This window comes from Notechis scutatus, chromosome 3, assembly GCF_049901735.1.
Source record: "Notechis scutatus isolate UNSWTSFEM ecotype Mainland chromosome 3, rNotScu1.2, whole genome shotgun sequence".
NCBI lineage: Eukaryota > Metazoa > Chordata > Lepidosauria > Squamata > Elapidae > Notechis > Notechis scutatus.
The window spans coordinates 138156410-138173403 of NC_142011.1; the positions used below are offsets into that span (position 1 = coordinate 138156410).

Here is a 16994-nt window from a genome sequence, read left to right on the forward strand (position 1 = left end):
ACTGGGTGATTTAGGCCAGGTACTCTGTCTCAGCCCAATATACTTTACATTGTTGTTATTGTGGAAGAAAATGAGAGGAAGGAGCATTGTGCATACCACCTTGAGGCTGAGCTCTTGTATAAACAAGGTGGGATATGAATCTAGTAGTTGAAAAAGGAACTGAATTTAATAGTCAGTCAACCTACATTTTTAATTTTATGAGCTGTAAATCATTGTAGCGATAAAATAAATAGTGTTTTTTGCAATAACAAATCTAAAATAATTTAAATTAAGTTTGCCCAAAAGCTAATTTTTCGGGTGGAATATTTAGCAACCCTGTTGTTACGAATTAATAATTTAGGCAGAAATAAAAGCCTATTTCTGCTACTTTAATAGATGCAAATAACTTTATGAAGGAATACACATTTCAATATTTACTTATTTCTCTACTGTTGTGTATATTTTTAGTGTTTTGAAAGACATTTTGAACATCTGGATAGGTATGTTCCAGCACTTGACTTAAAAGTTCCACTACAGTCTCAGGTTGAGGTGAACCTTTGATTCAATAGGTTTAAAAATATTGGAACAAAGTACAGTAACAATAAGAATTTTTTTTGAAAGCGGTATAACAGAATTTTCCAGTATTTGCTTTCAGTTTGACTAGAAACTGAATTTGGTTTGACAGGTTTAATAGCAAATATTTGTTTATAACGTAATATCCTTTTTCTTTTGCAGATCAAGCATATAACACGGTAATGCCTGTTTGATTTGTTTGCTTTTCACAATAAGCAGTTCAAAGAAATAAAAAAAAATTCTAGGCAAATTAAATACAAATTTCTATATGACCCTTTAGAAAGCAAACATTTTATAGACATTTACCATTGCATATCTTTACAGAAGTTGATGTATAGTAGTTACTAATAGTAACTATCTAAATTACCTTTATATATTCTGTTTTATAGGAATCAAATTATTATATAAAATTATTCTATTCTAGAAGTAATTCCTAAGAAAAAAGTGAGAAAACTTCTCATTTTTATTTCATGTTATGTGTAAGCACATTCAAAATGATAGCTCCTAGTCCAGAAAAGAATAAAACACAAATTGTGTTTTGAATCACCAAGTATTTCTAGGGGACGGCTACTAGAATGCTAAAAGTACTGAAATACTAACAAGGGTTTACAGCACCTTCATATTCAGCTGTCTCAAATGTCCTAGTAGTATGAAATCTTACGAGTTTCATCACATTATATATATTTTTGCTTTCTTTTAGCAAAAAATAAAATGGGGTTGTGTTACATTTCAAGCAGCATGCAACAAGATTAGAATCCCGTCCTTTAAGTATCACTGGGAGCGAGTGAAAGAAACCATTGGCAAACTTGCAAGAGGATGCAGCTACTTCAGCGTTCCTATAGGAATATCTGAAGGAATCCACTGGGCTATATGATATAAGTTATCTTATTTTTCATATTTGAAAAAATTGAATTCAACAGTATGTACTTTTAAAATACTTTTGCTTAGTTAAATACCCCCAATAGATTCATTACAATTCATAGTATTTACCAAATACGGCAAGTGATAGTTTGGTATTATAATACTAGTCAAATCCATCTGAAAAGGATCTTTAGCTGCATTCTTCTATTATTTTGGCTCTACATCTCTAACTACCTTGAGACACTGGTTCCCCGATTTAAAAAAAAGTAACTTAACAGCCAATCCTTGCATTTACAACCTTTGCAGGTTTGTAAAGCAAAGGAAAGCTGAAATAGGATCATAAGCATATTTGCTGTTTCACTTACTGACTGCTTTACTTAATGACTTAGTTGTCCATCCCAATTGTGGTCTCTGAGGATTACCTATATGCCACACAGAAGTAAAAGGGTAAAAAACGAATATAGGTAGAATAATTGCTAGAACGAGTTCAGCTGTGTAATAGTACTTTTAAAAAAAGAGCAATATTTAAAGGGTACAGTATGGTTTGAAGTGTGAGAGTGATTCCAGTAGCTTCCAAGGTAGACATAGACCAGACTATCTTGCTAAATTTGTGGCTACTTCCCAGGTGTCTACTTCAACTACTTTCCAGGTGGAGTGTTCGGAAATACATTGGTGTAAGTGAATGGAAAAAGTATAGTTTGGTTTTGTCATCAGATATTATAAGATTTATACTTAACCATGTCAGCATATGTGACAAGTCTTGTTACCTTTTGGCTAGCTCACAAGCCTCTGTGGTTCTTTATTCACATTAAGAAGACTGCAAAAAGGTTGGCTTGTAAATGACTGTGGTCCTAGTTTCTGTCTGAGGTTTTCCATTAATATCCTAAACTGGTTCAGTGTTAACATTAGTCATAAATGTAATTTTAAATTCACCATCTGGTTGGCAGAAAGTTAAGAACTTGAATTCTTGGCTGTTATTCTGTTTATAGCTGTCTCCAATCTTCTGCTAAATATTTTTAAGTATAGCTTTCTAAAATATTGTTGTTCTGCCATTTTGTGTGCTGTCTGAGCATGCAAAGCTACAATATGCTTTGTTTTTTGCCAAATGTATTCTGTGAACTCAGCCATTTTCATCAAAATACACTTAAACAAACCCTGGATTGTATGGATCTCTAGATAACTCTTCTGGTTTGCCTTTTCTGAACAAAGAATGAAAAAGGACACATGTGGGTATCACATAACTGAAACAACATTTTCTATATAAACTTGGAATTCTTGGTAACACACTTTATTACATACTCCAATACCTCAGAAGGATTATATAAATAACAGTACCTGTTCTGTCTGTGCAATATTCACTTTTCCTTTCATATGGGGATGCTTGAAGACAATTCAAAATATACAGAGAGTATATTTTGTATTTTGACTGGTCAGCAACAGCATAGCAGTATAATGTTACTGTGGGAGTGCCCCAGTTGTCGGTTGATTTGCAGATCCAGTTCAAATTGCTGATTATCGCTTTTAAAGCTCAGTATGATATGCATCCATGTTACATATGAGACTATCTGATTCAAATGTAATTTATCTCCCTACTATATCTTGGCCAAGGCAATAGACTAATAACTTTCTCATTAGGGTATTAGAGGTAAAGTTCTTGGAAGCTAAGCTTCTCAGTATAGATAGCAAGTCTCTAACTCTGGAATAGTCTTGAGTGTCATACTGCAGAAGATCCATAAAACTATTCACATTTAACCAAGCCGTCAGAGTGAAAATTGCCATTTTTGGGAAACAAAATTTTGTGGGAGATAAAGCCAACTGGTTTCTCTCTCAACCCCAGGAAGCAGGCAATGGCAAATCACTTCCAAAATCTTTCCAAGAAAACTGAAGAGATTTGTCCAAGCAGGGAAGAGAGAGAAAGAGAGAAAACGAGAGAACACATGATGAATAAAGTTTGTGTTTTGGATTTTGTGTATGTGTGTGTGGTTTTATTGCTGGAATGTAAGCCTCTTGCAAACTGTTGAACAGGCAACACATGAGTATATACATACATACATACATACGTACTGGACCCAATTTGCTCTTTTATATAAAATGATACTGCAAAAATGTTTTTGACATTAAATTAGTCTGTAGGTGTAAGAACTATGAATCAAAATTACATTCACGAAAGTTTAACTACAGGTGAAACTCGAAAAATTGGAATATCATGCAAAAGTTCATTTATTTCAGTAATGCAACTTAAAAGGTGAAACTAATATATGAGATAGACTCGTTACATGCAAAGCAGGATAGTTCAAGCCGTGATGTGTCCAAATTGAGATGATTATGGCTTACAGCTCATGAAAACCCCAAATCCACAATCTCAGAAAATTAGAATATTGTGAAAAGATTCAATATTCTAGGCTCAAAGTGTCCCACTCTAATCAGCTAATTAAGCCATAACACCTGCAAAGGGTTCCTGAGCCTTTAAATGGTCTCTCAGTCTGGTTCAGTAGGAATCACAATCAAGGGAAAGACTGCTGACCTGAAAACCATCATTGACACCCTCCATAAGGAGGGAAAGCCTCAAAAGGTAATTGCAAAAGAAGTTGGATGTTCCCAAAGTGCTGTATCAAAGCACATTAATAGAAAGTTATGTGGAAGGGAAAAGTGTGAAAGAAAACGGTGCACCAGCAGGGATGACTGCAGCCTGGAGAGGATTGTCAGGAAAAGGCCATTCAAAAGTATTGGGGACTTTCACATGGAGTGGACTGAGGCTGGAGTCAGTGCATCAAGAGCCACCACGCACAGACAGATCTTGGACATGGGCTTCAAATGTCGTGTTCCTCTTGTCAAGCCACTCCTGAACAACAAACAACGTCAGAAGCGTCTTACCTGGGCTAAAGAAAAACAGACCTGGTCTGTTGCTCAGTGGTCCAAAGTCCTCTTTTCTGATGAGAGCAACTTTTGCATCTCATTTGGCAACCAAGGACTCAGAGTCTGGAGGAAGAATGGAGGCACACACTGCAAGATGTGTGAAGTTTCCACAGTCTGTGTTGATTTGGGGAGCCATGTCATCTGCTGGTGTTGGTCCACTGTGCTTCATTAAGTCCAGGCTCAACGCAGCCGTCTACCAGGAGATTTTGGAGCATTTCATGCTTCCTTCCGCAGACGAGCTTTATGGGGATGCTGACTTCATTTTCCAGCAGGACTTGGCACTTGCCCACACTGCCAAAAGTACCAAAACCTGGTTCAATGGCCGTGGGATTACTGTGCTTGATTGGCCAGCAAACTCGTCTGACCTGAACCCCATAGAGAATCTATGGGGCATTGCCAAGAGAAAGATGAGAGATGTGAGACTGAACAATGCAGAAGACTTGAAGGCCGCTATTGAAGCATCCTGGTCTTCCATAACACCTCAGCAGTGCCACAGGCTGATAGCTTCCATGCCACGCCGCATTGAGGCGGTAATTGCTGCAAAAGGGGCCCAAACCAAGTAATGAGTACATATGCATGCTTATACTTGTCAGAGGTCCGATATTGTTCTATGTACAATCCTTGTTTTATTGATTGCATGTAATATTCTAATTTTCTGAGATTGTGGATTTGGGGTTTTCATGAGCTGTAAGCCATAATCATCACAATTATGACAAATCACGGCTTGAGCTATCTTGCTTTGCATGTAATGAGTCTATCTCATATATTAGTTTCATCTTTTACATTGCATTACTGAAATAAATGAACTTTTGCACGATATTCTAATCTTCACCTGTATAAGATTTTGTTTTAAATTTAAAACAAGCAATTCTGGCATACAGGGTAAATGTAGTGAGTTCTCTATGATCAATATGTATGTTTCCTTGGCTATTCATGGTATTCCCAGGAGACTGTCCCAATGCCAAAGTTCAATGGCATCAATAGTCTCTCTGACCTGCTTCTTCAAAATCCAATATTTGCTTCGGTAGAGTGCTACAGGGAAAGAAATGGCCTGTAAAATTTAGATTTAGATTTTTGTAGATATAAACATTGTAATTTTTCCAAAACCACCATTGCTATTCTACCAAATAGTTGTTGGCAGTGTACTTGCTTGACTGGTAGTTCCTTTATTATTGGTAGTCAGTCTTAAAAGACAGCAGTTATCCACCACCAGCATATCTTTGTTGCCAATTTTAAGGGCAGTTGATACACCTGTTGTCATTAGTTTACCCCTTCTTTAGTCTTATTTTTTCATTGTTCTCCTTGACCTTTATTACTAACGCTTGCAGATCATTCGCATTTTTAGCAATCAGATTAGGTTCATCAACATAACACCATTTATTGTGTTTTTTCCTCCATTTTGGGAAATAATAGATTGGTAGCAAAAGCCCTTCGGCTAATGTACAACCCCATAGTGCAGGGGTCCCCAACCACCGGGCCCCGGACTGGTACTGGTCCGTGGATCATTTTGTACCGGGCCGCAAAGAATGAATAATCGTGATTAAAATATATATAAAAATATGTTTTTGCTTCCGGGTGTCTTATTTTGAAAGACAACCACTTCCGCCCTCGCCTAACTTCCGCACTTGACTCTTTGGCGTGTATTTATCCTGCATCAGCAATGCAAGCTAGCCCTCACCAAATGAACCAGAAACAGAGTTCACTGGAGAGTTTTTTTGGAAAGGGTAAATGAGACGATGACACAGCAGAAGGGTCACAGACTGCCTGCAAAAAGAAAGCTGCATTTAAAAGAAAATACCAAGATTCCTACCTGAGTTACAGGTTCATCGCAACAGGTGATTCACAAGCCCCACACCCACTCTGTGTAATATGCGGTGACAGACTTGCTAATGAAGCCATAAAATGTAATTGTTGCATTCAGATCACATACTAAATATAATGATTAAGGTTTTTGTTATTGGAACCTTCATGCCCCTACCCGGTCCTTGAAAAAGTGTTTCTACGTGAAACTGGTCCCTGGTACAAAAAAGGTTGGGGACCACTGCCATAGTGCTTTACAATACTCTGAGGGGTTTACAGATTCAGCATATTGCCCCCAACGATCTGTGTCCTTATTTTACCAACTTTGGAAGGATGGAAGGCTGAATCAACCTTGAGCCTGTCAAGATTGAACTCCAGGCTGTGGGCAGAGTTTGCCTGCAATACTCATTGTAACTACTATGCCACCAGGACCCTTAGTACTTAAAGCTGCATTAGAATTTACTCATTTCAGGGTTTTTTTCTGATGAGATTTTACAGGTTTTCCATTCTGCAACTTTAAATATCTGTAAATGGGAATGTGAAAGACAGTTTAGAAACACATAAATGCTGTCATGTGTGTTCCCAAAAGTAAAATAAAGCTTCAAGTAGAGCTCATTTCCTAATGACTTTATGGACACATTGATGAAAGTATTTGGCAGCACTACAGAATCAGGCTGCCATCTCCTTCTTTAGGGATATTTTTTGATTCCCCAATTGATTGATTGATCGATCAAATTTATAAGGTTGCTCATTTTACAAAAAATGTACATGTACAAAATTATAAAACAATAAACATATAAAAACAGTCATTATTTAAAAAAATTAAAAAATCACAATGATAAGAAAGAATAGATATTAATAGCAATAATAGAACCACTTCAGGATCTCACCATTTAGCATATGATAGTGATTGTCCTTGAAGATCTCTCCTGTGAGCTTACCACATCTAATTTGCCTCCAAGTTCAGAGATGGTTGGCCATCTGCTGAATTGATTTTCTTTTCTTTTCTTTTTGTAAATTTTATTTGAGTTTTCACAAAGAGAAAAAAAAATACAAATAAAACATCTTTTTTGAAAGCAGCATAATCCTGGGTTACATTTCTTTGTACAGACACAAATTCAGGTTCATGCTCATTTTTATATTCTATTCCATATCTTATTACTATTTTACATTTTCTGCATAGCTTCTCCCCTCTTTTAATTTTCTCAATTTTATTTTAATTATCTCATCTCAATTCAAATCATTGTATTTATATTTTTTGTCTGTCCTGCTTCAATTATCTATTATCTTTTCTCATTAAACAAAATTTCTCCTGTAGTTACTGATTGGAGTATGACGCCTTTATATCTTTTCCCTAAAGTTGTAACATTCAATATAATACATAACTTCCATTCGGATTCTGCTTGGTACATTCTTAAAATACACACTGTATTCTTAAAAAAATAAAAAAAATGTATATAATTAAAACAACATTCCATTCCAGTTCAATTCTATCATTAATATTAATATTCGTTAAAGTCTTAACATCTTTAACATTACTTTTCAATTAAATATACTTCTATGGGAACAATTATAAACTTTCCATAGTTAATTCCCCCGCTTCACTTATATTTTATAAAACATTGACTAATTAAAATGTTCCCGTTCCTTCCTATTTCAATTTTCTCATTTATTTTATTTCACTTATTTTATTCACAAACATTTCACTAAATTACACTATTTTATCCCTCATTTTAATCATACATTGTTTCCAATTTTCTAAAGTTATTTCTATTACTAATATAACAATACAATCTTATGTACCTTTACAGAATCCCTTTTTCAGTTAGATTTTCACCCATTATCTCTAAATAGATCCTCTTTCCCTATATCTTGCTCTGGTCCTTTGTAACTTCTTTTCCTTTACTTCTTCCCTCTCTTCTTCTCTCTCCCCTTTTTACCCCCTTGTCTCTCTACCTCTATTTCTCTCTTCTGTATTCCCCTTTTCTGTTGCTTTCCAGTAATACTTATTTTTCGAATTATTTTTCTTTTCTTTGGTTGTTTTTTTAAGTCTTACATTCTCCATTCTCTTCCCCCCTTTTCTTTTTCTTCCCCACATAGAATTGCTTGTTCATTAAAGATGACTTCTTCTTTGTCGCAGTCTTCTTGTTTTGCAGTCTTTTCTTGTTGTTTCTCATAGTTCCAAATCTCCATTTCTAAGAATTGAAAAACGAAGCCAAAAGAATCCTTCCCTTGTGCATCTTCTTTGTACTTTTTAAGTTCCATTTTCAATTCATCCAGAAGTGGTGCCATTGTATAAATTTTTAAACAACCACCTGATTGATTTTAGTCATTCAAATATAATAACCAAAAAAATCCAAAAATCACCAAATAATCCAAATACACGCAAGCTGTTTCTTTTTTGCTCTTTTTTTTCACTTTCTCTTCCTGGGGTTACTATTTAGTTGCAGAGTTTCAGTTAAAATGTATCTTTTAGAAGTCTTGTTGAAGTTTTACTTTAGATTCTTTTTAATTCCAGGCAGTCTCCTCCCTCTTCCAGATCCTGCCCTTATTCTTTTTCTCTCCCTTCCTGCTTATGAAAAAGAAAGTTTTTAATGTCCAGAAATCTTTATTATCCCTTTGGCATTTTGTTTTAGCTTAATTGCCTATTGATGTCAAAGCAGATTTTTCCGATTTCTTATTTAAGTCTCTTAGTTGTCAGTATAGGGAAGGAGAGAGAAGGGGAAAAAAGCCAAACCTTGCCCTTTTCACTTTCCTTCGCTGCTTCTGACTCTTCTTTGGGAGCAATGTTATTTTTTGTAAGTTTAAATTCCAGGGTACCTTGGTTGTTACTTTTACAATTTAACCCGGTCAGCCAAAACTTTCACTTCTTATCTTCCTCCTGCACGTTCTTTTCTGGTCGAGTTCTTCTTTGTGGTGGCCATTTCTGACCACCGTTGTTACTGCCTTCAGGAAAGGGAGTAATGGCCAGCTGAGGAGGAGAGATGCGGCTCTCCTCGACCCTGCTGGTGGTCTACCCCCTCTTCACCACCTCTACAGGGTGGCTTAGCCCCGAAACCAGCCAGCTCAGGGCGCTCCAGCGGCGAGCCCAGACAGAAACCGCACACGATTGCGGATTTCTGTCTGTCGCCGAAGCCCTTCAAACCGGAAGTCCTGCTGAATTGATTTTCTAAACACAACTTCTTCTGCTAATGAAGTCTGGGTTCCATATTAACTTGGCCAGCTTCTTCAATAAAAATTCTCTGTTTATAGAATCATGTACCCCATTAAGATCTATGAAAGATGTGAACAGGTGTTTACCATCTGTTGTATATTTAGTAATAAGTGGAGTAGAACAAAGCTGTTGCCTTTTATGGAACCCAGATCTAAACCTAGCCTGTTCTTCCACTAATATGTTCTTCTATTGAAAAATAATCCACACTAATCAAGTGCTTTATTACCAATGTTCCATAAGAGGAGCTATGTCAGAACATTATTACGAGAAGTATAAATATACAGCAGCAGCCCGGAACACCAGAAAAATGAAACAGATAGCCTATACAACATATTCCAAAAAAAAATCGGTACCCATGCAATTTTATCACAACGTTCTTGACCACTCAATTCACTACAGCATAACATAAGCTATGGAAAGGTACCACATATCAAAAATATTTTAGAAACAATCAATAGACTATTATAACCACATAGCATCACCATAGCATGCAAACCAACTAAAGCCCTCCAAAACATTTTAATAAACCGAAAGACCTAGTAGCCCAAGAAGAAAAAATAGGAGTCATCTACAACATGTACTGTAGTGTAAGAACTATAACAGCCACTAGGTAGGATAGGCAGAAGACTAGCTGTTATGGAATGTGTGGATAACCTTGGGGAAAGAATTGCTATTAGGAAACAATCAGACAGGAGAGGCAAGAACCCCTGTGGTTTAATGGTCAGAGAAAGATATTTAGGAAGGGCCCGCCCTAAGGGACCAAACAGTTAAAAGTGGTGATGGGGAGTTTGTATTTTCATACTTGCAAGATTCTGTTCATAAAGTAGAATTACAATACAGTAGATTTCGTTCGTGTTGTCATGTTTTCTGTTTGGTTTAATTGGGAGGATTGATACTACCAGAGTTCAACCCATCAACCAATAGTCAGAAGACATAATGAAAACTCCTTAATCTCTTAACACATGGACAGACGTAACCATACTTTCATTTGGAAAACTCTGAGCATCCTAAGCCAAGTTAAATCTTAAACTACTAGTGAATTACTGAAAGCTTGGCATTCAGTTGTATCAGCCCATCAGTGGACACATAGAGATAAAGTACAGTTATATACCATTCAAAAGAAGCAATAAAAGACTAAGAAGAAAAGAGACCAGAATGCCTTCTCTCCAGTAGTCAATACTCAGATAGGCAAGGATGAAACCACACCCCATACCCCCATCAACATTAGCAGGGCACGTTACTGTATGAGAAAAGGGAGCAAACCCCATATTCACTACAAGTGAAGATAGTCACCCAGGACTCCATCATTCAACCCCGAACTATATATACATTTTCTTCTATTGCAGTCTTCTTAAATCACCCGACCCTCTATTTCTCTTGCGTGTATCTTAACTGTTTTATCAATAAGGGTTATAGGTTTGTAATTTTTCGGGTTTTCCTTGTCTCATTTTTTTTTGCACATAGGATTTATGATAGAGAGTTTCCCTCCTACTGGATATTGGCTATGTAAGTAAATGGCACTTCCAGCAATGGAGCCCACCACTCAATGTGTGTCCTGAAAAGTACTTGAAGTAGGAAGTCTTTGATGGCTTTATTGGGTTTCAGTGACTGAATAATATGTTTTAATTTCTGTCATTGACAGTGGTGGCCTAAAAACCCTCCTAAACTGAAGTTAAAATGGGGGTATCAAGTAAAAGCTTACATTTTTTTCAGCATGCCAGATCTGATCCTTCAAAATAAGACTAAATTGGAAACTTATGCTGACTTTTCTAGCTCAGACCAAATGTAGCTATAGGTTGGGTCTTCTTGATGGGTATTAGTTTCTTGTAATTATGTCTAAGCTCTAGCTTCTTGGCATAATTGTTTGATGTGGCATTTCTTTGAACCAAATGGATGGCTGTTTTTTGGTTCTTTTTTGAGATAAAGCAAATAAGGTCCAACTGGCACTTTCTATTAAAATATTTCTTAATGGGTGCTACAGATTGGCATATTGGGTAAAAATTTCATTTGGCTCCAGAGTAGATATGACAACCATTTTTGCCTTCTCAGGGCCTTCTCAATGGGCAACCAACATATATTTATGGTGGTTGCAATGTCCCAGGGTCACGAGATTACCATTTGTGACCTTCCCAGGTGGTGTCTGATAAGCAAAGTCAGCGAGGGAGAGCTGGATTTTCTTAACAACTATGTAATTCGCTTAACCAAGAAAAAAGGTTATACAATTTGGTATGATTCAGTTGAGGCCTGGATTGCTTAGTGACAGAAGTTCTGGTCCCAATTGTGATTGTAAGTCAAGGACTGCTATATCTGAATATTTCAAAGTACCTTTGGTTTTACACTTTTCACTAATTCTGGATGGTATGATGGTATCTCTTGGATAGAGTAAATCAAGTAAAATGCTCTATCTCAGATATTCACATTCTACCCAGAAAAATAACTGGAAGTCGAATTCGGCTTCATCATAATCTTTGGTTTTTAATGATAAGGGCACTGAATTGTTTTCATACAGTTAAGGCATGGTGGACACCTTGCAAATGTTCTAGTGACCTTTATTACCTGCACAACATTAAAGGCTCATTATTTTTTTCTATTTCAGATTCTGGAAAAGTAATCGTGTATTTTAATATTAGTTGTATTACTCATTCTTCACATATACTAATGAAATGTAATGACATTGAGTGGTGTCAGGAAGACAGCAAGTACCACAATATAGACACATCAGACTGTTGTTTTGCCACATAAAATACAGAACAGTTGAAGTGGTAGTAATAGTATATACAAGTTACGAATTGTAACTCTGAAACTGTATGGGAATGTACTTAGTAAAATGTTCATGTGATCATAACCAGAAAGTATTTTTCCAGTTTTATTTTGCTAACTGCATTTGTATTAGTAATTATAGTACCTTAAATTTAATTTACATTTACATTTAATTTCTGAATTTTTAAAATACTTTTTAGCTGATGAGGTTTTTTCCACACACACACAGTTTCTGATAAAAACTGATGCTTACGAAAAGGTCATTAAATTCCTTCTTTGAAAGTCCACTTCCATACTGCTCTCCCAAGAACTGTGGATTACGAAGCTGTTGTAAAACTTAACATATAAAGATGTCTATCTTACCTAATACACTTCATTTCGCAACATGACAAATTAAAAGGAAGCAACAATAGCTAGTCCCAATGAATTAATTGCCTATTGTTCTGTATGCTGAAAAACAAAGCCATCATTTGAAGTACTAAGTTCCTCATTCTTGATTGAATAACATGTAACAGATTGAATGCACTGAACTTTCCATGTAGGCTGTAATTACAAGTTCATTTCTGAGTTATAGTATGCTTAAGATGATCGAAGCTGACAGCTTCCACATAGAGATAAGACGGTCCTAACACTTTCATAACATTTTCCTATCTTCTCATTAGGATGGCTCATACTTGGCAGAGTTCCTGCTGGAAAAGGGTTATGAGGTGAGTGAAAGTCTTGCTGACTGACTGCAGACTCATGGAATAATTTGGACAGAGCTTCCTTGTTGCTGTCACTCTCTGGTTATGTTTTCCATTCAGCATGAGATAAGAAATCAAAATGTTTGAAAAGAATGCACAACATGAGCTGTAATCATGCCAGTGCATTGTACTGTTTATCATGGAGACTGCAATGGTGGAATCCCTCCGATCCTCAGGGTATAGCTGTTTTTCCACATTTCCTGCTTATTCAGATAAACAGCGGTCTGTGCAAAGCAATGCTACATTAAATGCATGTGTTACGATGCAGGAGGAAAAAGTTAACTTACCATTTTGAGAAGTATTTTGAAGAGGTAGGAGTTGGGGACCTTGAAAAAATAAATTGAACTGTGTTTCAGCAATTGCGAAATGTTAGAATTTTGGTTCCATAATGCTCTACCACAGAATAAAAAGCTGAAAAGCTCATTAATGAATTTGATCCCTTTCCATTTAGCTGTCATAACAGCATAACATGCGCAATATAACAATTCCCTTGTTCTTTAAAATGTTTCTGTCATCGTGGCCAATACAAATAGTTCCACCTTCTGTGTTACTTCTAACACTATTCAGTATATTTCATAATAGTAAAGTGACACTGCTACCATGTCTTTTTAACATAAGCAAAAGGAAGAACAAGAGAGCAACCTCCACTGCCTTTGGTTTTTCTTTTTTTATTTCTATTCCATCTTACAAACCTGGGGTTTCTTTATGGCCTGTCATCCACGTCCAGGTCTAATCCCGCTTAGTGCTGAGTTTGGGCAGGGTTGGCTAGATGTAAATTAAACATTGCTACTGGTTATATATCTAGGTGGCAAAATAATATCAATCTGAACCTATGAAGAGATTAAATACAAATAACAAATTTAAGTACATATTTATAATTATATACAAGTTCCAAGGCTGGAGATGTTTGTCAGAAATGTCTGATTATTAAACAAGAGAAAGAGCATGGAGAAAGTGGGTGCCATTGTTTTCATGCAGCTGTTTCCATTAAGTAGCTTTTGCACAGCCATTTGTGAGCTCAGCTTTCAAGAGAAACTGTTGGACAGTAGTGTTGTGTCATAGAATCATTCAATCTCCTGGATCTTTATGGCCCTTCCTTGTTTTTCTATTTGAGTCAGACACTTCTGTATCATGAAACTGATATCACAATATCTGACATTGTGAAGCTTTATATCAAAAATATTTTCTGTACTTCTGTTAAATTGCAGGTACATGGAATTGTTCGTAGGTCTAGCTCTTTTAACACAGGACGGATTGAACATCTCTACAAAAACCCGCAGGCTCACATAGAAGGAAGTAAGTGCGTGTTGAAAGGTGAGATGAAATACACAGAGGACATATGTGATTTTGTTTTTATTGCTAATGTTTGTATATGATTTCATCAGACAGGAAATTGATCACTGAGACTAATTATGTGAATGTCATTTTTTAGTCTAGCCTCTGTCCTTTTTTTAGCATTTGAAAAATACTTCATAAAATAATTTTGTTAACTTCAACTGGAACAGAATATGAAATTTTGATTCACTAATAATCCCTAAAAAAAGCAAAGTAAGAAGACTTTTTAGGATAGCAACATAGGTTTGTTAATATATTGCAAATCATTTTCTTGACTAATTAAGTTCCCAATACTTTTCTTGTCACATAAATTGCAATTTCTATCAAGTCCCTTTATGCATATCCATGTGAAATCAATATAAAAATGTTAGCAGTAAAATGAATTTGGTGATCAGATATCAAAATGTGAAGGCAGCTTGCTAACTAATCTTGTTACATTTCTAATGAATTAATATATTGGTGACTGTTATTTTTCAAGGTTCTGTTCCAACACAATTTAACAATTAAACCAGAATCATGGATAATAAATCTGCAAAAAAAAGTTTATGAGAATTGGGACAAGGTCCTAGAGCCTAATGGTTGGCCAGTCCCTTCATCATCTTCTCATAGATGTTCTCTAAGCAATGTTTCTATATTTGTTCCTCTTCCTCTCCTCATTCAACTGTTGGCAGATTTCATTAAATCAGTCTAATATGAGAGTTCATGTGGCTTCCCTGTGCAGCTTCTTCAATGCAACTTATTTGATGGAAGATGGAAATATTTCACTTGTATAATTGCTTGTGCTGAGTGCTATCCTTTATTTGGCTCTCCCTGTAGCAAGAGGATGCAGCAATTGACTGAGAGGACCATTCATTAAGATGGCACAAAAGAGCCATGTAGGTAGATAACAAAGAGTGAGGAAGGGCGCATGAGTAACTTTTTCCATCATCAGCCAAATGTCTTTGAAGAAACTTAGTGTGAGCTGGTGAACGAGAAAGGTAGAGCAGATACAGGTAGATTGAAGTGACAACTGGAAAAAATATCGTGTAGGCATACTGAAAGCCTGCCATTTGTACATATATAAAATCAAGGCAAAATCATAACATGTGAAAACTTTTACACTTTTTAGTTCCCTTCTTTATTTATCAATCATGAATATGTAAAATTGCTTGACTATTAGACTGCAGGCAATGAGGGCCATGTAATAATAATATAACCATAATAATGATATAATCATATTTACAACTTACCAGACTTTACCCATGTATTTATTCTACATTAGTGCAGGTAGTCCTTGACTTACAACCACAATTGAGCCCCAAATTTCTGTTGTTAAATAAGTCATTTCTTAATTGAATTTTGCCCCATTTTATGACACTTCTTGCACAGTTGTTAAATGAATCACTGCAGTGGATAAGTTAGTAACATGATTGTTAAGTTAATTTGGCTTCTCCATTGATTTTGCTTGTCAAAAGTTTGCAAAAGGGGATCACATGACCCCGGGATGCTGCAACGGTCATAAGTATGAACCAGTAGCCAAGCATCTGAATTTTGATTATGTGACCATGGGGATGCTGCAAAGGTGGTAACTGAAAAACAGTCATAGGTCACTTTTTCAATGCCGTTGTAACTTTGAATGGTCACTAAATGAACTGTTGTAAGTTGAGGACTACCTGTAATTCAGTCAACCAGTTATAGAGCAGGAAAAATATTAAAAATATATATTTTGTATATTGTGACTTGTAACATAAACAGTTTTAGAAAATCTGAACTAGGACAATCTGTTGTAAATAAATAGGACTTTAAATGTTCAGTTGACTTTTTCTATTATAGAAGTCATTTTATTTTATTTTTTTAAAAATCATGTTTTTAATATTTTTATTGGAAAGCCAGTTGGTACCAAATCTAATAGCTCATGTAATTTAATTAATGCAAATTAAATTTCAGAATTCCTATGATTTATCACTCAGTGACTTACATTTCAAAGAAAATAATGTCTGACTTAGTAAAATATGAAGATTGGAGTGTAATATATTATTAGAAAGCTGTGATCTGCATTTAATTATAGTTATAATAAAAATATATGTCCGTCTGACTTTTCAAGGAGTTAGGAAAGTATAAATAGAAATGAATACAACACATGGCAATTTTATATGAATTTTAACTATTTTTTTTTTAACCTGAAGATATGAAACTGCATTATGGTGATTTGACAGATAGTACTTGCTTGGTGAAAATAATCAATGAAGTTAAGCCCTCTGAAATTTACAACCTTGGAGCACAGAGTCATGTTAAAGTAAGTAATATTAATAAATATCTTACAAAATAAATATGTGATTATCTGTAAGCAAAAAGTATAGTATATTTTGTTGCTACTTATTTTGTTAGATCCCTTTTTTAACATAACTCTATGAACAAAATTCTGAGAATGTAAAAATACAATACATTTGTATATATATAGGGAGAAGAAGCATGATTTGTAAGTATAAACAATTAAATAAATACATAATTTTTAACTGAAGTTGGGTTGGATTTTGATTGGCATTGGGATAGTTTTTGAATTATGTAGAACACCCTTTTGCACTTTTTACAATTATTTTTGTTTCAGCAGTTCTCTTGGTGTTCAAACACTTTTCTTGCAACTTTTCTTGTTATTTAAATACAGACATAACCTTTAAATATCCATGAACATTATTTCTATAAAATACATCGATATAAACAATGAAGAATTTTATATTCAGTATCTACAAATTGAGATAGATAGTTTTTTTCCCCCAAGTTTTTTAAAATTTCAATCTACACATACACAACAATACATTCACAGTGTGGCATCA

At 35.3% G+C, this 16994-nt stretch overlaps 1 protein-coding gene across 3 annotated transcripts in view; it reads left to right on the forward strand.

The window, feature by feature from the left end:
- GMDS (GDP-mannose 4,6-dehydratase) overlaps positions 1 to 16994 on the forward strand; it is a 271812-nt gene that overhangs the window by 17879 nt on the left and 236939 nt on the right. The window contains exons 2-5 of one of the 3 annotated variants that reach the window (XM_087961217.1): positions 10808 to 10849; positions 12766 to 12810; positions 14055 to 14142; positions 16347 to 16456. In XM_087961217.1, the coding sequence (XP_087817343.1) occupies positions 16349 to 16456 (108 nt within the window). In that variant the 5' untranslated portion in view covers positions 10808 to 10849; positions 12766 to 12810; positions 14055 to 14142; positions 16347 to 16348. Of the gene's footprint in view, positions 1 to 10807; positions 10850 to 12765; positions 12811 to 14054; positions 14161 to 16346; positions 16457 to 16994 lie in introns of all 3 variants that reach the window. The other 2 variants (XM_026676615.2, XM_026676616.2) reach the window with 2 other exon arrangements.